Source organism: Oreochromis niloticus, linkage group LG3, assembly GCF_001858045.2.
Source record: "Oreochromis niloticus isolate F11D_XX linkage group LG3, O_niloticus_UMD_NMBU, whole genome shotgun sequence".
NCBI lineage: Eukaryota > Metazoa > Chordata > Actinopteri > Cichliformes > Cichlidae > Oreochromis > Oreochromis niloticus.
In genome coordinates, this window is record NC_031967.2 from 75,322,900 (window position 1) to 75,345,220 (window position 22,321).

The 22,321-nt window shown below is 39.8% G+C and overlaps 2 protein-coding genes and 1 long non-coding RNA gene across 4 annotated transcripts; 2 read left to right on the plus strand and 1 right to left on the minus strand.

The window, feature by feature from the left end:
- Nucleotides 1–201: 201 nt before the first annotated feature.
- On the minus strand, nucleotides 202–4,244 carry LOC112846450 (uncharacterized). Of its 2 annotated transcripts, XM_025905975.1 has the most exons (11): nucleotides 4,186–4,244; nucleotides 2,793–2,955; nucleotides 2,249–2,451; nucleotides 2,095–2,160; nucleotides 1,847–1,938; nucleotides 1,283–1,343; nucleotides 1,135–1,185; nucleotides 1,002–1,046; nucleotides 853–917; nucleotides 668–776; nucleotides 202–548 (listed from the first exon to the last, which is right to left on the minus strand). In XM_025905975.1, exons 4-11 carry the CDS (start codon nucleotides 2,143–2,145, stop codon nucleotides 285–287), a joined length of 738 nt encoding a protein of 245 aa, XP_025761760.1. In that variant the 5' UTR covers nucleotides 2,146–2,160; nucleotides 2,249–2,451; nucleotides 2,793–2,955; nucleotides 4,186–4,244; the 3' UTR covers nucleotides 202–284. The 2 variants fall into 2 exon arrangements, with proteins under 2 accessions (XP_025761760.1, XP_025761761.1); XM_025905976.1 differs by lacking the exon at nucleotides 4,186–4,244 and having other exon boundaries at nucleotides 2,793–3,507.
- Nucleotides 4,245–11,925: 7,681 nt separating this feature from the next.
- On the plus strand, nucleotides 11,926–12,537 carry LOC112846018 (zinc finger protein 737-like; the record flags this gene model as incomplete). The annotated part of the gene is made up of 1 exon (XM_025905230.1): nucleotides 11,926–12,537. A coding segment is annotated over one exon (612 nt), but the record flags the coding sequence as incomplete, so codon positions are not given.
- A 75-nt stretch (nucleotides 12,538–12,612) lies between these two features.
- Nucleotides 12,613–13,809, plus strand: LOC112846452 (uncharacterized). Its single transcript, XR_003219418.1, has 2 exons — nucleotides 12,613–13,175; nucleotides 13,303–13,809. It is a non-coding gene; the product is annotated as an uncharacterized LOC112846452 (long non-coding RNA).
- The last annotated feature ends 8,512 nt before the right edge of the window (nucleotides 13,810–22,321 follow it).

Below are 22,321 nucleotides of genomic sequence, written 5' to 3' on the forward strand. Positions count from 1 at the left end.
TCGAATCATATCTGTTATTAATCTCTGTCTCTCTTCCACAGCATGTCTTTATCCTGTTTTCCTTCTTTCACCCCAACCGGTCGCAGCAGATGGCCCCGCCCCTCCCTGAGCCTGGTTCTGCCGGAGGTTTCTTCCTGTTAAAAGGGAGTTTTTCCTTCCCACTGTCGCCAAAGTGCTTGCTCATAGGGGGTCATATGATTGTTGGGTTTTTCTCTGTATTTATTATTGTGCTATCTACTGTACAATATAAAGCGCCTTGAGGCGACTTTTGTTGTGATTTGGCGCTATATAAATAAAACTGAATTGAATTGAATTGAATAAGCACATGCTTTCAAAAAGAGCTCCATGTCCTCTGCAAACTGAAAAACAAAGAGGAACAAGTCCCTTGCTCCAGTGTCTTCTTCCTCTGACATGTCTTTTAAGACCTTCTGCTGGTCCCCTTGATTTAAGGACAGATATTTTGGCATTGTTACGTGTCCACGGAAAAGTGCCTTATTTTGGACAACCCACTGCACAGCAGGACGCAGATCTTCAACAACTGCTTCCTCCTGTGTCAGGCAAATGGGGATAAAAACATAGCTATTTCTCTGTTGCAGAACAGTTTTTTAACAGTTATTCAAATGTCACTAACCATGTAATTACACTACTGTTTAAAGTGAATACTGACCTGACTGACTTCCTGGAATGTGCGCTTTTTCAGTCTGAAAATGGGCACGTGTTGTCCTTCAAGCACAGCTTTGGCTTCCTCTCTCCAGTGTGCAAATAGCTTGCCAGAGCTTAACAGAAAATTTTGATATTGTTAAAGTGTGTAAACTTTGGCACAACATAGAACAGAAGTCAAAATATAAATACCTCCTGAGATCAAAGTTCTCCATCAACAGCAAGCACCACCATTTACGCAAGTAGGGCATGTCTGACTGTAAAATATTAATATGAAACATATTTAACAACTTTCAAAAGATTCAAGACTCCATTTCTGTGAAAGTAAATAGGATACTTACTATAGTATAGTCAAATGGTGCATCCAGTGCCACGTACAGAGCAGACTATTTGGAAGAAAAAATAAAAATGTCAATTTTTTAGAAGCTTAAATTAGCTTCTGTATGAATCTCAAGAAGAGAAGAGAAAAATTATCATCAGCATGAAGATCCCACAGTCAACTCCATAGTCTTGGCTTGAAAAACCCTGTATTACATTGAAAATAAAGGCTCGTTAATAAAATCCTTTAAAAGAAGACTAGCGTAATTCATATTGTTCACCATACACTTAAACTAGCACATACCTTCAAGTCAAAGCTCTTTTTTTCTGACCACTGCCCGGGAATGAGCTTCACTGCAAGATTCCTTTTTTTCAAGACAGTTACATTCACAAGTTAACAGACATCATCATGATGGGTGTGAAATGTTTATTGCTAATAGCACCAACTGTAACTACAGGCCTTAGGAACACGACCTCAACAAAACAGCATAACAAAATGAAAAAGTACAGTCACATGCTCACAGTTGGTCAAAATTAAGCATTTTCAGCTTTAATTTCAGGTTGGCATATTTTACAAACTACTATTTAATGGTGTTTTATGTTAAACTAGAACATTTGAAGACCCTATTTATGTCTGAAACTCATCTAAAGACAGCATCACTGACTTGATCAGAATGTGAAGATGAGAAATAGAATAAAATGTTGAAGCATCATGCTGATATAGTTTATAAAAAAAAGCATGTGAGTGTACTGTATGTGTGAACACTCAAGATCAGCAGAACATGATCTGGGGATGCACTTAACCTGGAACACTGAACAGGTTCCTGAAAACTCTGGAACAAACCAAAAATGCTTATAAAAATGTGACCTCAAAAGTGAAACATATTGTTGGCCACCAAATCCTGCCTTTGTGTATAATGGGTCAAGAAAGAGGATTTCTCTTTTAGGTGGCTTCAGTACCTAAAAGACAGTTAGCCATGACTTCAAACTTGAAAACAATGTCATTGCAAGGGATCACAATCAAAGACTTTTGAAACTGCGTCATAAAAGCTTGAATACATCTCAGACACATAGCAAAATTCTAACAGTTTGTATGTGTCAAAAAACAAGACTTACACACAACTGGAAATGACCAGGTGTCCAGAGAGGGAGAACTATGATGTCCATCCTCTGAGCATCAGTCTGAAACACAATTTTATTTTTAAGTATTCTTTATATGAACTCTCACCAAAGTTATAAAAAAAAATCATTCAGAAAATGGTTCAGATACCGAAGACAAAACCTTGGGGGGGGGGGGGGGAGACGGGGCTCCTTGAAGAGTTCAGTGGGGAGCAGTCCTGATGATGGTGGCTGACTTGGCATTGAAGAATGCTGACAAGACAATAAATGCCATATCCCCACGCCGTATGATTGTAATCTTACAAAAGCGTCCTGTTGTCCTACAAGGCAGTCTGCACCGGCATATCATTTTATCTGTAAGAGATAAACAAACAAACAAACAAACAACAACATGTAATTTAAATGTAGTTGTATAGAATGCAATCAATTTATCTAACAATCAGATTGTACATGTTAACAAAAACATCCAAGCCAACCTCAATAATGAAAGCAAAATGGTGTGGGTCACAAAAGTTATGTCAAGAAAAGTGGTGAAAAGTAAATAAAATATATTTTATAAAAACACTATTTTTGTTGCAGATGAATGCACTGAACTGTACAATGTCAACAGCAACTTTTAAGTCAACAAAGATACTGCAGAAGTGTTTAAAAAAGTGCATATTTATAACTATAAAGTATATTTAATACAAACATACCGTTGAAATACAAAGCATTTTTTATATGCACACTTAGATGCTCCTCAGTCTTTACAGCAGGGCTGAAAGTGGGGCACAGAGGGCAGTGAAAGAGTCCTCTGCAACACGTGTTGCATTGCTGCAATTCTGGCTTTAAGCCCAAATTCCAGATTGATGTGTGCATCTAAAACAGATAAACACCATATAGACATTTAAGTTAAGGTTTTAGCTGAAATAACAATTTACAGTTGGCATGTAATAGATTTGGGAAGAAAATTCTTGAACCCCCCCCAAATATTTAACAAGACACTTTAATTTGTGAGATATGTTTCTATTGACATATAACAGTCAATTGAACAGGGGCTAACTAAAATCTGGGCAATAAAAAAAGCGTACAGAATAGAATAACGAATAGAAGTGTTGATAAATATATGAATCTTTTTGTGACGAAATTTACAGTGTTGACGCTAACCAAAGGTGTCACAAGTACACACGTTCCTTACTACAGTTTAGATACCTCTGTTTAAAAATAATCAAATAAAAGTAGAAGCATTGACTCGACTTTTTAGTCAAGTGGAAGTAAGAAGTACAGGGTCTAAAATATAATTTATGTACAAAATTCTGAAGTAATCTTGCGTCCAAAGCACGCGTGCGGGGGGCTGATTTACAAATGTAGGGATTACAAAGTACAGATACGTGTGCTAAAATGTGAGAAGTAGAAGTATAAAGAATAGAACAGAATAGAATTCAACTTTATTGTCATTGCACATGTCACAGGTACAGGGCAACGAAATGCAGTTTGCATCCATCCAGAAGTGCTTTAGCCATGATATAGATATATTACAATATATATTAGCAATAATATAGATATGTAAGTATATTACAGAAATGGGTCTATTATGGTATGTTATAATGTACACGGTATGAAGTATGTTATGAATATTCTATAACTATAAGTATGTACAGGCTGTAGTGAGTACAAGCTATGTACAGGCTATGAACAGGATATAAATATGAAAAAAACTATACAGAATATGAAATAAAAAACTATACAGAAATATGAGATATACAGCTATACAGAAATGTGAACTATGCAAGTTATAAACAGTTGTAGGATTAAAAATTATTGTATGTACAGAATGATTATTTACACAGAACTATACAGTAGTGCAGTTAAGATAAGTGAGATATGTGGATAATTTCTACAGAGGCTATATAAAGTGCTAGTGGTTGTGAGTGGTGGTTCAGTCCATGTTATTATTGTGTGTTTGAGGGTACGGTTGTCCATTGTGTGTGTGTGTGTGTAGGTGGTTGTGGGTGTGTGTATGTTCAGTCCATGAGTTTAACGTGGGTCAGATGTCAGGAGGCAGAGTTCAGGAGTCTGACAGCTGTGGGGAAGAAGCTGTTCCGGTACCTGGTGGTCTTAGTCCGGAGGCTCCTGTAGCGCCTCCCAGAGGGCAGGAGGGTGAAGAGTCCATGTGATGGGTGACTGGGGTCTCTGATGATTTTCCCAGCCCTTTTCAGACACCGCTTCCTGTAGATGTCCTTTATGGCAGGAAGTGGTGCTCCGGCGATGCGTTGGGCAGTTTTCACGACCCTCTGCAACGCCTTCCGGTCCGAGGCAGAAGTATACAGTAGGCACAAAAAAGTACAGCAGTAAAGTAAAGATACCAGAAAATTCTGCTTAAGTACTGTATTGAAGTATTCGTTATTTTGCGTCTCTGAGGCCAACAATAAATCATATTCTAATGCAAAATGTGTTTTTTTTTTTCTTCACGCCCACAGAAGCCGTTAATCCAGCTCTCTTACTTAAACCAGGCCCAGGAAAAAGCATATCTGTGTGTTTCTCTGCCATGGAGCACGATGAAAAAAAAATTAAAATAAGAATGAATGTTGTTGTAACACAAAAAAGTGGCAACATGTTCATTGTAAGAAAACTAGACGATTCCTAGAATTATGAAATTACTAACGGCAAATTTATTTAATAAAGACTCTGTCCCAACCTTTGCGATCCACTTGCAAGAATTTCACAGTATCCATGCGTGTTTCTGGCTACTGTCGAGGTCACGTGTATCCGGTTACTGTGGAGCTCCACAGTGGCTCCACAGTCATAACATATTTAAAAAGCATTGTCTTCTCACTATACTGAACTATAACCCACCAAGTAAAATTGATGTACTGTATAGTTGCCAAGAAATTACACTATAGCAATTCACATTCTCATATTTTAGCTGATATTAAAGGAAAACTGTAAGAGGTGACACAGATGTCTTCCTGGATTATGACTCTGGGCCAACCCCACTCTTCCTCTTCCACCCCATAGCCAAAATTACTGTATGGTTCCAGAGAAAATTAATACTAAACTATACACAAATTACTGTAGTTTTTCATCTTTGAACTCCGATTAAAGGGAAACTGTAAGAGGTGACAGAGATATTTCACTAGATCCTGACTCTAGGGCATTCATTCAAAGTACAGTAATGTAATTTGGGTAACGTTTAGTATTAATTTTCTCTAAAAACTGTACATTAATTTTGGCTGTGCGTCACAGGGTAAAGAGTGGGGATGGCCCAGAGTCAGAAACCAGTGAAATCTGTGTCACCTCCTATAGTTTTCCTTTAAAATGAGCTCAAAGATGTGAATATTAAGAGTACGGTTATTTGTATAAAGTTTAGGATTAATTTTCTCAGAAACTGTTCAGTAATCTTGGCTGTGGGTGAAAGGGTAAGGAGTTGGGGTCACCCAGAGTCAGAATCCAGTGAAATATCCCTCTCACCTCTTATAGTTTCCCTTTATTCTAAGCTCAAAGATGAGACTATTCAAAGTATAGTACTGTAAATTGGGTATAGTTTGGTATTTTCTCTGGAGCTGTTTTCATGGTTATTTATCCCGAATATTGTCTCAGTATGTCTGATACTAAAAAGAAAGTGGAAACTTTCAGGACAGAGTTTTGGAATGATTGTAAAACTTTGTAATCATGCTTAAGTACATCTGGATAATGACACAAACTAGTGTGTGGAGCTTCAAGTTGAATATATAAATTACTTTTTTTCATGACATCAATAACTGAACTCTAAATATTAGTTATATTTAATATTATATTAATGTTTGTGTATAACAGATTGGCAGCTTAACACAGGAATGTACATGGAAACAAATAGGGAGGGAGTTGTGATGTGTTTGTGACTTTATAACAGTGCCTATGACACTAGGGAGAAGTTTTCTTTTCTTTTCAGAATCGTCTCGTATTCAGAGAAAATATTGCGCGTTTCGTACTGAGGTGAAAAGGAACACAGTTTGTCCCGGACTTCAACTACAATGAAAAAGACAAAGCTGGAGTTTTTCTGTCTTTGCTGCACAGCTGCCTCCTCTTCTCTCATTCTCTCCCCTCTCTCTCCTGTTTCTACTTCAATCATGAAACTGATCAATGATCAGCTGATCGGCTTTTCTCTCTTGTTTGTTTATCACCCACTTTGCGCCAGAAAGAGGAAACCAGCGGATGTCGCGCTAAACAACAGCAGCACGTTTAAGCTTGATCAGCTGTTGTTAGAATTGATTTAATATTACTTTCTAGTATCAGCTGATGTTTGCTGGAGCCACAGCTGTAAAAGCTGCTGGTCATGATATCGGTTTGGATATGTGGTGAGAGGAAAACATAAAGATGAAACCAGGAGATGTCCTTACTGAATCATCAGAGCTGAACAGGTGATGGAGAAACAGGTTTGCCTTTTAGGTGACATGAATGGGTTGAAGGGAAGTTATGAACTGTTTCTGAGAGACAAATAACACCAGGATCCTTTTTTTTTTTTGTTGTTGTTGTAGCTGACAGCTGGTAACTGTGCAGGGGTGAATCTAGCAAAGTTTTGCTTTCTTTTCATTCAAAGACTTTATGTCTCTAGTCAAAATGCCCGGGCCGATTTTTTTCTCCCAGTCCAGCCATGTATGCAGCTCATCTGCAGTCTGGTGTTACCTACATCTTCCTGTTCGGAAGGCAGAATTTCTGGTTTTATTTAATCGAAAGCACCACGACTGCAGTTTTTGTGTTGGATGTAAAAAGTGCACATGACGCTGTGACGTAGGCTAGAATCATGGAGGCGGTCAACGACGGTCCAGGCGTGGGATTTCTATCGTAGAAAAATGCACATAATTTTTTCCTTTCTATTGGTAGGTGGCACAGTGGACGTGTGGCAAGTAAGCAAGCTAGAAGACTGGCAATCTTGCTGGGTGTCCAGTTACAGAAGCAACACATTAACAAGAGAATTCTGAGTAAAAGCAAAGTTACTTTCCGTAGTAACTAGTTACTTTGAAAGTAATGAGTAACTTGAAGTAACTGAGTTACGTTTCATAGAAGTAACTAGTAATATAACTAAGTTACTAATTTAAAGTAACTTACCGAACAGTGCAAATGACTGTATCCTTGAAACCTAAAAAATCTTACCTGAGCTTGGTCCACCATGGTTAGTGTCCTTGTTTTCATGCAGGGCTCTGAACACACCCCGCCACTTACCCCCTTCACCCGACTGAGCCCGGGGAACCATCCGGCTGAACCTACTCCTACTCCTGCAGCAAGATTTAAAAAAAAAAAATCAGTTTTATTGATTATAGAATACATTATATCGGATTCATATTGGTATCGGCAGATATCCAAATTTGTGGTATCGTTCCATCTCTACCAATAATCACAGTTGCTGTAACAGTACATTCAAGGGCTGCAGCTCTCCCGCTGCCAGCCGTACACATCACCAACAACAACAGAAGCAGAGCACAGGTTTTAAGCCAGTGAGGTATGATTATAGATGTGGTGCTGGTGAGTCCATCTCACCTGCAGCAGCATTACAGACCAGCCACACTAATAAAGCATTTTCTTTTTAATTATATACTTTGTCCTTATTATGTCCTGGGTTTTCACTAGTGGTGCAACAGATCAAAAATCTCACTGTTCGGATCCGATCACGGTTTTAAGTCATGGTTCGGATCAATTTTCGAATCAGCAAAAAAAGAAAAAAAAGACAAAAATCTGACTCACCATTTACTTATTTAGATATTTATTTGCCTATTAAAAAGCATTCAACTCAAGACTCATTCCACACACTTATATAAAAACAAATTAAGGTGCAATATAGGGCAGTACAGAACTTTATATCTACCACTCCGCTGTGATATAGTGAGCGGTCACGTAGCTTTCCGTTGCCCTGGAGGTCCACCCATTTGTAGTTTGGGCAACAGAAGAAGCCTGGGACAGTTCAGCCATAATGTTAAACTTGTGCTCTTACATGCTTGGAACAATTTTATCACTGAAGTGGATGGGATATCATAGCGTAGCTCAAGCACGTTCATCTTAGTTTAAACCCCTTGTTTTGCACAATGGAGTACGGCCTCATGTCTGCAGCTAAACACTCCAATAGCTTTTGTAATAGCTTTAGCTCGGTCGAATTGGGCAGCAAAGGGCTGAGAAAATACCGCAAACTCCTCTGCTCCTCACTTGGACCACTAGCGTTGGCCATAACTACCACTTGACAGACTGACTACCATACACATACTTTTTTTTTTGAATCTTCGGATCACGTGCGTGCTGAACCGTGGAGCGGGCTCGGTTCGGGTTATGGATCAACCGTGAGCCGTTGCACCACTAGTTTTCACTATTTAATAATAAAAAAGGAAACATCACAAAAAACACTTAAGGTCATGAAAATTAATTGAGATTTAGCAATTAAATGGCGCATCCACCTTATTTATTTAAAAGTATTGGTATCAATATCGGCGATACTGGCCCGTATTTACTTGGTATCGGGTTGATACCAAAATATGCAGTATCGCACACCACTAGATTCGAGTCAACTAGCAACCCCTCTGGCCAAGTGCCATAGCCTATAGCCAGATTAACTTGTGACACACATCTGCACCACGTTTGAATTCATTTTCATGCACAATACATTTGTAACTTTCTATTGTGTCTGTTTGTGCGTCTTGCAAATAAACCTTTGAACTGAATGAAATTATATCATGTATTCATTTTTTGCCTACATCAGTAAGAAATGCCAAATTATATACACAAAGTTATAGAAATCACCACTCCAAATGTTCATCATGATTTTAATATTTTTGTTTTCTTTAACCCTATAAAGCCGATCGGAGTGGGCACGCTCCGTTTTGTGTAACTATTTTTAAATCCCTGTAGAACTGCAACCACGTAAGCCAGCGCAATAAATTTTTTTGCATATGAAACTGGAGGAGTTCAGCTTGTCCTAGGTCACAGTTTACCTCCACATATAGCTTTGCAAAAATTGCATAAAAACCACTTGCAGCAACAAAAACATAATATTCCAGAAACACACTTTGCCGATCATTAAGAACGCTGATCATTTTATTATGGATGAAAGACTTTAGATAGGTTTTCAACTCTCAGCGATGCCACAGTGATCATGTGATTCATGGACCTGCAGCGAAGTTTGAACCCAGACACGGCTAGTGACGTCAGACTTAAAGACCGGATAAAGAGTGATATGAACTAGGGCTGTTCGATATAACGATATATATCGGATGACGATATAAAAACGTCTATCGTTTCATTTTACGCTATCGTTTGTTTCGTGGTGTCGCAAAATAAACTGTTTACGGCAATATTTTTTCATTGTTTTGATGGTCACTGTAGTGGCTATATTAATTTCCTAAAGTTCTCTCTTTCTCTTATATTTAATATAACCACACTACAGACGGACAAGCGCTTGTTTTTATGCGTTGTCGTTAGCAACAACGACGGTAAAACCACCTCGTGTCCGCTTGTTTATTTTCCACATAAACCTTTCACAATAAAGCTCAAGATCCTGTTGAGACTTTTCAAAATAAACTGAATCACGTGAAAGATGCAGAGTATTTACGATGAGAAGCAAAAAAGAGCCGCCAGGTGCTAAAAAATAAACCTTAGCCTCAAACGTTAGAACAGGCTTTTCCCCGCAGCACGCTGTGTAATAAATACTCACAAAGAAAACGGCGGCCGTTACAACTTATGTCTAAAAATGTATTGTTTCATGCATCAGTTAAAACACTCGACTCCAGGTACGTGACGCCCAGCTGGAAACACTTCACGCAAGTCGAGCTGCCCGAGATTCACAGAATTTACAGATTTATATCGTTATCGGACAATAGATGTCTTAATATCGGGATATGAGATTTTGGTCATATCGCACAGCCCTAATATGAACATATCTATAACTTACCGGAATGAAAATGTCTGGAGCACACCAACACATATTTGGAGATGGAAGAGAACTGGATATCAGCTCGTCTCACAGCTGCTATCCAGACTAGACGCCTTCTTTTGGTAACATCCGATACATGAACTGCCTCATGTTGTGTCCAAGTGGGGAAAGAATGAAAAGATAAACCATTTTCAACCTTATTCCCTTGCCGGCCGTGCGATCTAACATTACAACCGACCGCACAGCAAGTACGAACCATAGCGGGTGTTATCCGTGTGCTTTCGGTCCTCTTTTGCTTGCGCTTTGTTTGGCCCAGAAACATGGCACCTCAACCGAAAATCCTGGCCACGCCCCCTCTCGTGACATCAGTAATTATGTTAGTAATCACGTGACGAACTGCATAAACAAGTGCTAATGCTAACAGCCAATAACTGCCTAAAACCATAAATTAGCCTGCGTAATACTGCATATACGTAACTGCTATTAATTAACATAAAGTGCCAAACAATAGTGTATACTCACAGGGAATGCCTTTTTATGAACCGTTCACAAAATAGAACACATGTTAATCAGTCAATTGTCCGAGTCTGTCTGACACTTCTTCTGTCCACGCACAGATTATGGCTGTGTTCCAATTTAGAAACTGCATGCTTGAAGTACGCATTTTGAGTGCGATTACATCACCGCCATGCGATGATGGCTGTCCCAATCCGAAGTGTACTCCAAATGCGTCGTCGATTTCCCCAAATATAAACCGTGGTCTGGTGCACGCTTCGTGGTCCCATATATCCCACAATTATGGGCTCAAATTGTGGTCATAAATATTTTGTACTTGTTAATCAGTTTTGTACTTCTATATCAGGATTTATTTGTGTAAAGAATTTGTGTGTGCGTAAAAAAGATTTGTGTGTGGACTTAGCCAAAAAATACGCGTGAAACTCTGCAAGTTACAAGTACGAATTTTGACCCTACTTTTCATCTGATTGGCCAATGTCATGTAAATCACAAATTTAACTATCCAATCAGAAAATAGATGGGTTTGACTAATGGAGGGGTGCTTTATGGAGTAAATATATATATTTTATCAGGAATAATATACATATATATACTTTTTGTGTCCCAGCTGAGTAACAGGAGGAGAAGAGTCTGGTGGAGCAGCAGAGGAACAATTTCAGCCATTTGGACTCAGCTCAGCCACTACAGAGGAAACAATGACTTCAACACAAAAGGTAAGAAAAATATCACAGTTACACTGTTATTGAAACTGTGTGCACAGCTAGTTGGTTTTTAAAAAACTATTAACAGCAGTCTCCAAAAGTTGAATCCGTTCATCTGGACGTCACTTGGATGAGTGACGAAACGTTTCTCCCACAAAACGCTACGTCCAGATGAACGGATTCAACTTTTGGAGATTTACTTTCCTGGATGATTGAGAATGCATCAAGACCTATTAACAGCAGCTTTTTCTTTTCCATCCTGGGCTCCTCCATACATTCACAATCTGCATTCACAAACAAAAAACTCAGAGGTTATAAGAAAATACAAAGATCATTTTTATCAGCACACATTGAAACAACAATATCATCAGTTGAACTCAAAATTTTTTATGAGTAAAAGATTTTCTCAGCTGATCAATATTTCTTCAATATGTATTTTTCATTACAACTCTCATTGTAGCACATCATTGAAATGTGATAATTTCTCTAGAAGGTGATGGTAACACACCTACAATGTGTTTTTTGACATGTTTGATTCCACTAGTGGAGAGAGTTTCAGTTTGTTCCACGACTGCATTTCACTCACTGCCTCTGTTTGTATCTCTGTCACTGCAGGACCAACATGGAGCGAGAAGTCAGCGCTCTCAGGAGGTCAACAAACGTCACAGAAGAAAGGGAGAGAAAACCTACAGCTGTGATGAGTGTGGAAAGTCTTTTGTCCAGGCTGGAGACTTAAAAACACACCAACTCATCCACAGTGGAGTTAAAGCTTACAGCTGTGACTTGTGTGGAAAGTCTTTTACCCGGGCTGGAGACTTAAAAACACACCAACTCATCCACAGTGGAGTTAAACCTTACAGCTGTGACTTGTGTGGAAAGTCTTTTACCCAGGCTGGAGGCTTAAAAACACACCAACTCATCCACAGTGGATTTAAACCTTACAGCTGTGAGTTGTGTGGAAAGTCTTTTACCCAGACTGGAGGCTTAAAAACACATCAACTCATCCACAGTGGAGTTAAACCGTACAGCTGTGACTTGTGTGGAAAGCCTTTTGCCTGGCCTGGAGACTTAAAAAAACACCAACTCATCCACAGTGGAGTTCAACCATACAGCTGTGACTTGTGTGGAAAGTCTTTTGTCTGGGCTGGAGACTTAAAAAAACACCAATTCATCCACAGTGGAGTTAAACCTTACAACTGTGACTTGTGTGGAAAGTCCTTTGTCTGGGCTGGAGACTTAAAAAAACACCAAGTCATCCACAGTGAAGTTAAACCTTACAGCTGTGACTTGTGTGGAAAGTCTTTTTCCCTGGCTCACAGCTTAAAAAATCACCAAGTCATCCACAGTGGAGTTAAAGCATACAGCTGTGACTTGTGTGGAAAGTCTTTTAACCGGGCTCAAAACTTAAAAAGACACCAACTCATCCACAGTGGAGTTAAACCTTACAGCTGTGACTTGTGTGGAAAGTCTTTTTCAATGGCTCAAACCTTAGAAACACACCAACTCATCCACAGTGGATTTAAACCTTACAGCTGTGAGTTGTGTGGTAAAGCCTTTGCTCAAAGTAGCAACTTACAGAGGCATCTAGTTACCCACTCTGGAATTAAGGCATACAGCTGCGACTTTTGTGGAAAAAGTTTCAGCGACAAACACTACCAAAATATTCACCTACGGATTCACACTGGAAATGATGTTTACTGCTGTGATCAGTGTGGAAAACCGTTTACAACAGATGCACAGTTAAAAATACACATGTTTACCCACACTGAGGAGAGACCTTATAAATGTGACCTGTGTGAGAAGACTTTTAAAGCTCCACATCACCTGAAAAAACACCAACAGATCCACACCAGAAAGTAACTCTACTAGTGCAGTTACTGTGAGGATGTATTGATTTTAACCTGATTGTTTGGAACAAGTCTGATGAGTAAACTTGTGGAATTATACTGAATGAACTGTTTGGAAAAATGAAGAGTCATCTTTGTCTGGTAAGCTGAGTGTTATAATGTAAACAGTAAAATTTAATTGGACGTTGGCAGAAATGCTCCTTATTTAAGGCATCGTTCAGGATAAAAACATTGAAGGAATTCTCTGACTTACACTGTCTTTGTTTAGAAGTGGAGCAAAGCACATGGATCCAGTTCTCAACCCTGTCGTCACTGTGGTGGTGGGAAAGCGTTTTTCTGTGACCTTTGTGGAAAAACTTCCAATCATCAATGGGACCTAAAAACACATCAACGTAGCCACGCTGGAGTCAAAATGAACTACTGTAAAGAATTTGTGAGAGGCTCCCACACCCCAAGTACATTGAAATACATGACCTCTTCCACAGTGGGGTCAAAAAGCACATCTGTGACCAGTGTGGGTCATCCTTCACCACTGCACATGAGCTTAATGAAAAAGCATAAGCGAATCCACACAGGAGAGACACCATACAAGTGCAGACACTGTGACAAAAGCTCACAATCAGGTCATTGTAACAAACATGAACGTACAAACATGGAAGTGAACTTCAGCTGTGACCAGTGTGACAAGAGCTTCAGGAATCTCAGTTCATACTCCGAACACAAATGATCCCACACTGTAAATAAACTGTTTCACTGTTACCAATGTGCAAAAACATTCACTTCATTATCTGCTCTGTGCAAACATCAGCCTGATCATGCAGGACTGAAATCACTGGATCACAATCTCCAAAAGTTGAATCTGTTCATCTGGACGTAGTGTTTTGTGGGAGAAACGTTTTGTCACTCATCCAAGTGACTTCTTCAGTCTCAGCTGACTGCAGGTTTCCCCAAACCTTATAAACAGTACATTTGCATAATGACTGAAACCAGCCCACTGAAGGAACAATGGGCTGTGAGGTCAGTTCCTTAATCATAATTATGCAAATTCCCATGACCATTGATCAACAATCACTGACCAAAACCCACTGATCAAAGAACACTGATCAATGGCCATGAGTACCATTCACAGAGAGTTGGGGAATGGCTGCAATCACAGCATTGTAAGATGGTGAAAGATGTACCCTTAGGCCCCCTCCTCGATTCAGAGATGGTCTTTCCCTTTTCACGTAAATGGCCTCCTTGACTCCGCGCTCAAACCAGCGTTCTTCCCTGTCCAGGATGTGTACATCCTCATCGTTGAAAGAGTGTCCACTGGCCTGTAGGTGTAAATAGACTGCAGAGTCCTGGCCTGATGAGTTTGCTCTTCTGTGTTGTGCCATCCGCTTCGCTAGAGGTTGTTTGGTTTCCCCGATGTATAAATCCTGGCAATCCTCCTGGCACTTAACAGTGTACACTATGTTACTCTGTTTGTGTCGGGGGACCCGATCCTTGGGGTGGACCAATTTTTGGCGCAGCGTATTTTGGGGTTTAAAAGCCACAGAGACCCGGTGTTTAGAAAAAATGCGTCTCAACTGTTCCGATACTCCTGACACATATAGGATCACTACAGGTTTTCGCTACATGCGTCTCAACTGTTCCGATACTCCTGACACATATGGGAGTATGTAGTTTTCTAAACACCGGGTCTCTGTGGCTTTTCAACCCCAAAATACGCTGCGCCAAAAATTGGTCCACCCCAAGGATCGGGTCCCCCCGACACAAACAGAGTAACATAGTGTACGCTGTTAAGTGCCAGGAGGATTGCCAGGATTTATACATCGGGGAAACCAAACAACCTCTAGCGAAGCGGATGGCACAACACAGAAGAGCAACCTCATCAGGCCAGGACTCTGCAGTTTATTTACACCTACAGGCCAGTGGACACTCTTTCAACGATGAGGATGTACACATCCTGGACAGGGAAAAATGCTGGTTTGAGCGCGGAGTCAAGGAGGCCATTTACGTGAAAAGGGAAAGACCATCTCTGAATCGAGGAGGGGGCCTAAGGGTACATCTTTCGCCATCTTACAATGCTGTGATTGCAGCCATTCCCCAACTCTCTGTGAATGGTACTCATGGCCATTGATCAGTGTTCTTTGATCAGTGGGTTTTGGTCAGTGATTTTTGATCAATGGTCATGGGAATTTGCATAATTATGATTAAGGAACTGACCTCACAGCCCATTGTTCCTTCAGTGGGCTGGTTTCAGTCATTATGCAAATGTACTGTTTATAAGGTTTGGGGAAACCTGCAGTCAGCTGAGACTGAAGAAGTCACTTGGATGAGTGACGAAACGTTTCTCCCACAAAACGCTACGTCCAGATGAACAGATTCAACTTTTGGAGATTTACTTTCCTGGATGATTGAGAATGCATCAAGACTGGATCACAATGAATCTGAAGAGAGAGAAAGATCCTCTTCTGGTTTCAGGGTCAGACTTAAAAACCTTGAGATCAGGCTCCACAGAGTTCAGCTGGAATCTCCTGTAAAGAGTGTCAGCTGATGTCACACTTGGATCTGATGAGGTAGCTCTGATTTCTGGACCTGCAGTGAATAACCCTGAATGTTACATTTAGGAACCTGCATGTATAGATATGCATATCAAGTTTATTCTTTTCCTTTGAGGGAATTTAATTTTCTAAAATGTTATCCCTGTTACATTTTATTCTTTGTTCCCTTAGGACACAGTAGTGTTTAGTAGTTGTACTTGTTACTGTATTATTAAAGTTATAGAAATATCTTTTTTACCAAACTGATATTGTATCAAAATTACAGATATGGATATATATCAATGTTGGGTCTGTGTTTCCACATGCCCCGCTAGTTTAGAGACTTATTCCTCATGAAGAACGCAAAACATAACAGATCATCTTCATCCGTTTTTTTAACTCTCTAACGAGGGACGCTTTGGTGAAGAACCAGCTCTTGAAGCCTAAATCCTTCAAAGAGCAGCTGTCCTCATAGCCTTTTTATGGACATGACAGTTACAGTTTACACAATACAACACAACACAAGCACCTCCCACCGTAAAGTGTGTGAGAATGTGTGTCTCTCTTTGTGCGTGACTTCCAACTGTTTCTAACAACATCCTTAGTCATAAAATGGTAATCTCCCCCAAACCCAATATATCAAATCAAATCAAATCAAATCACTTTTATTGTCACGTCACATGTGCAGGTACACTGGTACAGTACATGTGAGTGAAATTCTTGTGTGCGAGCTTCACAAGCAACAGAGTTGTGCAAAAATACAATAACGTAAAACAAGCAAAATATAAAAATGGCTAATCTAAAAAGTAATAAATATATGTACAATATATAAAGGTATATACATTACTGAACGTGTGTACTAAATATGTTTTTCTACGTGTGTGTGTGTGTGTGTGTGTGAGTGTGTATATACATGTTTTACAAATGAAATAAAGTAAACAATAAAATAAGATATATAAAATATACAGAGGTTGGTATGTGCAAAACAGTGGCATTAATGTACAGTATGGAGTGCATATATGGTTCAATGCCTGTATTGGTTCACCATGCACAACACAGTGAAGCCATACAAAGGGCAGGAAGCTTACCAAACAACAAACAGAATCAACAAACAGATGTGTCTACAATAAAACCTCCCCCAGCACAGAGTAGCTGGAGAGGTGGTCAGAGACAAAGGAATGTCTTGATCCTATAGATTGAACTAAGACTCTCAAATTTAAGAACCACAATGACAACATTCAACAATTAGACTTCAGTCAATTTCTTTCATTTGAACTTTCTTAGTTTTTCCAAAATTAACTTCTTTTTTTAAAGTATTCATTTTAAAGAAGTGTTCAAAGTTAAAAACAGCAGCACACATCAAGACCATTTTAAAGATCACAGGTGACTACTTTTAGTTGTTTCAAATTCTATTAAACCTCTATTTTTGGCTCCTCCTTTTACTTTAGTGTATTTACTGTATTCTTGAAGTCCACATGTTGTTTTTTAATGAATTCATTTTGATCCACATGTTCTGCAGCTGTTTTCTTGTTAATTTGAAGTTTGCATTATGAAAATCCTGATAATGTTAAAGCGTTACTTATATTTCATGAACTCTGTGTAGAGTTTGTCTTATTAAACAGTTTGGTGTGAAAAAATAAAGAAATGGTCTCACAACAAGTAGTTTGAGCCATGATTTCAGATTCTAAGTAATTTAACAGTTTTCAGTGGTACGTGTGGAGGTTTATCAGAGGAGGAGACTTGGCTGTTCTCCACTCAGGCAAGTCTCCTCAGCTCCTGCAGCTCGTTAAAAACTCTGAAATGATCTTCAAGGACAAAAATATTCGATTTTTCTCAAAAATGTGCTGTGGTGGTGGTGATGTTCCTGCATTGCAGCAGTGGTTTGAAGATGTGTTCTCCCCCCTGCTCGTCTGCACGACTCTCACGGAGCACCACTTTGAAACGCAGCCTGTCTGGCTGTTGAGAGGGGCCGGTTGTCTTTAAACTGCTTCCAGGTAATTAAGAAGTGAGCGCAGGGTTTTATACGGTTCTGTGGTGATTGTCACAAAGTGAACAAGGTCTCATGGTTTGATGCTTATCCCATGCCCCATGTTGACCCGGACTGTATAAGCACTGCTTGTTTTTTCTATTATGCTACATTTAACCAACGCCCACTGGCAGATTCCCTTGTGTGCAGAGTCCACAGACAAAAACGTCCTTCTCTACTCTGTATGGTTCGTATCAATTCCTCACACTTCTGTTTGCCTTGGTTGAAGCCCGACCATTTTCCAGCACCTCATGGAGCGCTAGCTCACACTGCAAATGCTGTTCCTTACCTGGATGGTGTTGTCATTCATTGTGATACCTTGGTGGATCATGTGCAGTGGTTGGTCACAGTCCCGGAGTCCATGAGGCAGGCAGGGCTAATGGCAAACCCAAAGAAGTGTGTGGTTGGATGGAGGGAGGTACAGAGTCTGGGTACTAGTGACGTGTCGGTTGCGAACGAAATGGCTCTTAGAGCCTGATCTTTGACGTGAACGACGCGCGCCGGCTCCTTATCACGAGCCGTGGGGTGTTTTTGCTTTTTAATTTTTTTTCTTTCTCTCACCCTCTCTCTCGCACTTTTTTTCCGCTTCACTCCGCATGCGAGCCTTGTGCTTTGCACTGGGAAGAGGGGGGAGGGGCGGTAGTTACACTCGCACTAGCACAGGAACAGAGTGGGAGGGAGAGAGAGAGAAGAGAGCCAGGGACAACAACGTCACATTAGAAAGGTATAGTTATCATCCACAACTATTTTCAGTTGCAGATGATAAAGGAGTCAGAAAGTTTATTCATGCAGGCCTATATGACAGAGAATGTGCATCTACTTTTTGTTTTCATATTTTAATTTATATTTAATTGTATTGTGGTTTGCAGTGTTTTATGTTGTTTCACTTTAAATTTGTTTAAAAGGAAAAAGCTGAAAATTTAAATAGTTAAAAATTGAAATGTGAAAAGTTGTTTTTGTATTATATGATTTATTTATTACATTTTATGTGGAGTGAATAAATAAAAGTATATTTACAGTGGCCCCTAGAGACAAAGCACATACAAACTTCAAAACAGTTACAAACTCAGAAGCACGTACAAACTCAGAAGCACGTAAAAACTCTAAAACACGAACAAAAGGACAACAGAAGTGCTCCAGGATGCTAGGGCGCAGTGTTGAGCTTTTGTTACCTAGTGGCTACACAAGCCAGCAAGTACCAACGACCGGATTTGGTGTGTGGTAGTAACAGGTAAATGAACATTTTTTTTTAATTATTTGAATATATATGAGTGCTTGTGTATAAATACGCAAAACAATACACATATACTTTCAATTGTGTAATTTAAGTGATCTAGGTAGCTCTGTTTTGGAATTTCAGTTAACGCTAGAAATGTGTTTTGGAGTTTGTACGTACTTTGTCTCTATGGGCCACCGCATATATTTATATATAAACATATATAAATAAAACCACTTTTTTACATTAGTAATTCCTTTTGTGCATAATTTTATAGAGTTGTTAGTAATAAATTAATTAAAGCAACAAAACAACCTGAAGAGCCAGTTTGGAGCTGAAAGAGCCGGTTCTCTAAAAAGAGCCGGAAATCCCATCACTATTGGGTACAATTTGGGTGGTGGGCAGGTGCATCCACACATGGATAAAAAAAAAAACAGCCATTGCATCCTTCCCAGACAGGATATTTCTAATTTTAAATATATTGCAGAAATGGAAGAAAGCAGGCTTAAACATTTGCTTAATATTTCCATTGAAAGACAAGTCCTGGTCAAAATGACTGTAAGATTCCTCATAGTGTTACTGGAGGCCAAGGTATCGCATCCAGAAGACGATGAAATCCTTATTTGTTGATAAAATTGTCACAGAGCTTCCCCCATCCATTACTAAAGATTCACATCAAACTTATCCCATTCTTGGTTGCTTTAATGAACATTTTTTGTTGTCACAGTTTGATACTGATGATTTCTTGTGAATACTCCTTTAGTATGAACCCAGTGACAGTACCTGGGTCGGTTGTAGACAGGCATATATGAGGGGGCAGACAGAAATGTAAAGGGGGCACCTGGTGGCAATGGAAGCAAGAACAGTGTGGGGGTTGGGTGGGGTGCTCTGGATTAGGGGCAGTGTTGGGGAGTAATGGAATACATGTACCGGCGTTACGTATTTAAAATACAAAATATGAGTAACTGTTTTCCGTTCAGTCCGATATTACACTCTTAAATCCTACTACTTATTCCTGCATCTTTCAAGATCTTACAAAGCTTCAAATCACGTGCCAACTATTGAATTAGTCATTGACGACTTTGATAGTCGACGTAATAGTGACTAGTCAACTAATCATGGCACCCCTACTCTGGAGAACTGTTTTTGTCATGTAATTGGACTGCACTTTATCAGGCCTCCACCTTATGACCTGACCAACTTGGGTGTCCCACCTGAAAACTAAGCTTCTGCTGGTCTAGCTTTTATGGTCACTAAGGCACGCAAACCCCCTAACCACATTAAGGTGGCAATCCCTCAGGTAGAAAACAGAAAAGCAACAAATCAAAAAATAAATTAAAATATTGCTCATCAGATTCTAAACTAAAAACATGACAGGAGAACAATGCAAACTAAAACTACATAATTTCACAGTCTTTAATTAGGGGTATAACGTGGCATAAGATAGTATAATAATCTCACAATTCCCCCTTTGATCTCTTTTTAAAGAGATCACTTACACCTTATAATTAGAGCTGGGCGATAGAACGATAACGATATGTATTGCGAAATAACTTTTTCTCGATAGAAAAATTAAACTATTGCGATAGGCCTCATCTCTCTTGTCCTCTTTAAAAAAAAAAAAGAACAGCCAATCCAAATTAAGTAGCGCAGAGCGGAACCAATCACAGCCGCAGCGTCACGTCACGTGACTTGTTACGTACAGCACAAGCGCCAAGGCGCACATGTGTATTTGTTTTTGCAGCCGTGCAGCCCGGGTAATGAAGGAAATTAGTTTGCCGACGAGAGAAAAATCAACCGAGAGCGTGAGCGAAGGTTACCGAAGAAAAAAACAGATGATGGTTCCAATGTCGGAGAGCTTGTCGAACGGAAAGGCCACAGAAGTTCCGTAGTGTGAAGGTATTTCGGCTATTTCAAGTCTGACAAAAAACAGAGTAGCGCGCACTGTAAATTGTGCCGAAAGCAAGTCTGGAAATACAATAAAGCGGTGCATGCTCAATCTCTGACTGAAAGCGCTAATTCGTCATTCGGCTTTTGTCAGACTAAAGTAACTGTTAAAACTGTTTGAAAAGCTAAGCTATACAACAAGGAGAGATTGAGAATTTCCTTTTAGTTCTCAGTTTATTTGATATTGACAAAAGTTAGTCAATTTTGTCTGTTCTTCTGTAAAATGAACTAAGATTTATTTTTAGAATTAATATTTTGTTTCTAAGTGGAATTGACAATTTAGTAGTCTGTTTGTTTGTTCTCTTTTGAAACTTAAACGCTTTAGCGGCTGCCTTTTGTGTAGTTTGCAATATTTGCCTTTATTTATCTGAAACTGAAGTCTCATGTTCCTTAAGTACATCTACCCTGTTGAACTTATTATGGGAAATAAATATTTTCATTAAAACAAGCTGCTAATTATTTCACATTTTACTTGTGAGCAACAGCACATTTAAATCTTACAAATATAGTTATTTGGCTTATATCGTGATATATATCGTTATCGCCTGAAATGAAAAAAACATATCATGATATGAAAAAATCTTATATCGCCCAGCTCTACTTATAATCCAGTTTTGCGAGGTCCAATTCTTCTTACCCCTATGGCCCTCTGTGCTCCTTTAACGGATGGACCTTATGTGGGATGACCTCTGTGTTTGGGCAATTCAGATCCAAAAAAGACTAAATTTACAACAACAACAGTAGTTACAGATGACACTCCCATCACTCTCCAGTTCTCCCACAGCTTTATTTTGGTGCTACAGTTTTCCCCAACCTCATCTTGGTGCTACCTTGTACCTTTCCCACGTACTCAGACTAGAACTTCTGTCTGAGGAGCTTTTAACCTTTGTTTTATTGCTGCAGCTACCAGTTTCTTCCAGTCGGGTGATTCTCTGCTCCTCTTCGAACCTCCTTGGTCTGGTGTTCCTGGATTTCTGCCAACCCCTTTCGTGGTTATTAGTGTGCTTATGGGATCCATCCTCTTGAGGTGACTAGCCGGAGCCCAAACGGCATGACACTTGACCCCAGTTACTGTCTTGGCAGTCTCTGTGTCTGTCTCTGCTGCGAAGGGTCCTTGTATCTCCGTGACCTCGTCTGATGTCTGTTCCTTCCTCTGTAAGGCAGAAAACCAAAACACCTCTCTGCCTAGCCTTAATAATCTAATGTTGTTATCCATTGTTCTTCTAGTGATTCAAATTTGGTTTAGAATATCATGTTCAGGACTCTCTGATCCAGGGACTTATTCTAATCATATCTACATGTGTAAGCATGGGCGATCGTGGCTCAAGAGTTGGGCGTTCGCCTTGTAATCGGAAGGTTGCTGGTTCGAGCCCCGGTTCGGACAGTCTCGGTCGTTGTGTCCTTGGGCAAGACACTTCACCCGTTGCCTACTGGTGGCGGTCAGAGGGCCCAGTGGCGCCAGTGTTCGGCAGCCTCGCCTCTGTCAGTGCGCCCCAGGGTGGCTGTGGCTACAACGTAGCTTGCCATCACCAGTGTGTGAGTGTGTGTGTGAATGGGTGGATGACTGAAT

Coding starts and splice junctions, on each gene's coding strand:
- LOC112846450 (XM_025905975.1), bottom strand. CDS start 2,145: ATGGACATCATAGTTCTCCCTCTCTGGACACCTGGTCATTTCCAGTTG. Junction 1,344..1,846: donor CAATATGTTTCACTTTTGAG/GTCACATTTTTA, acceptor CTTGAAAAAAAG/GAATCTTGCAGTGAAGCTCA. Junction 1,186..1,282: donor AAAAGAGCTTTGACTTGAAG/GTATGTGCTAGT, acceptor AATGTAATACAG/GGTTTTTCAAGCCAAGACTA.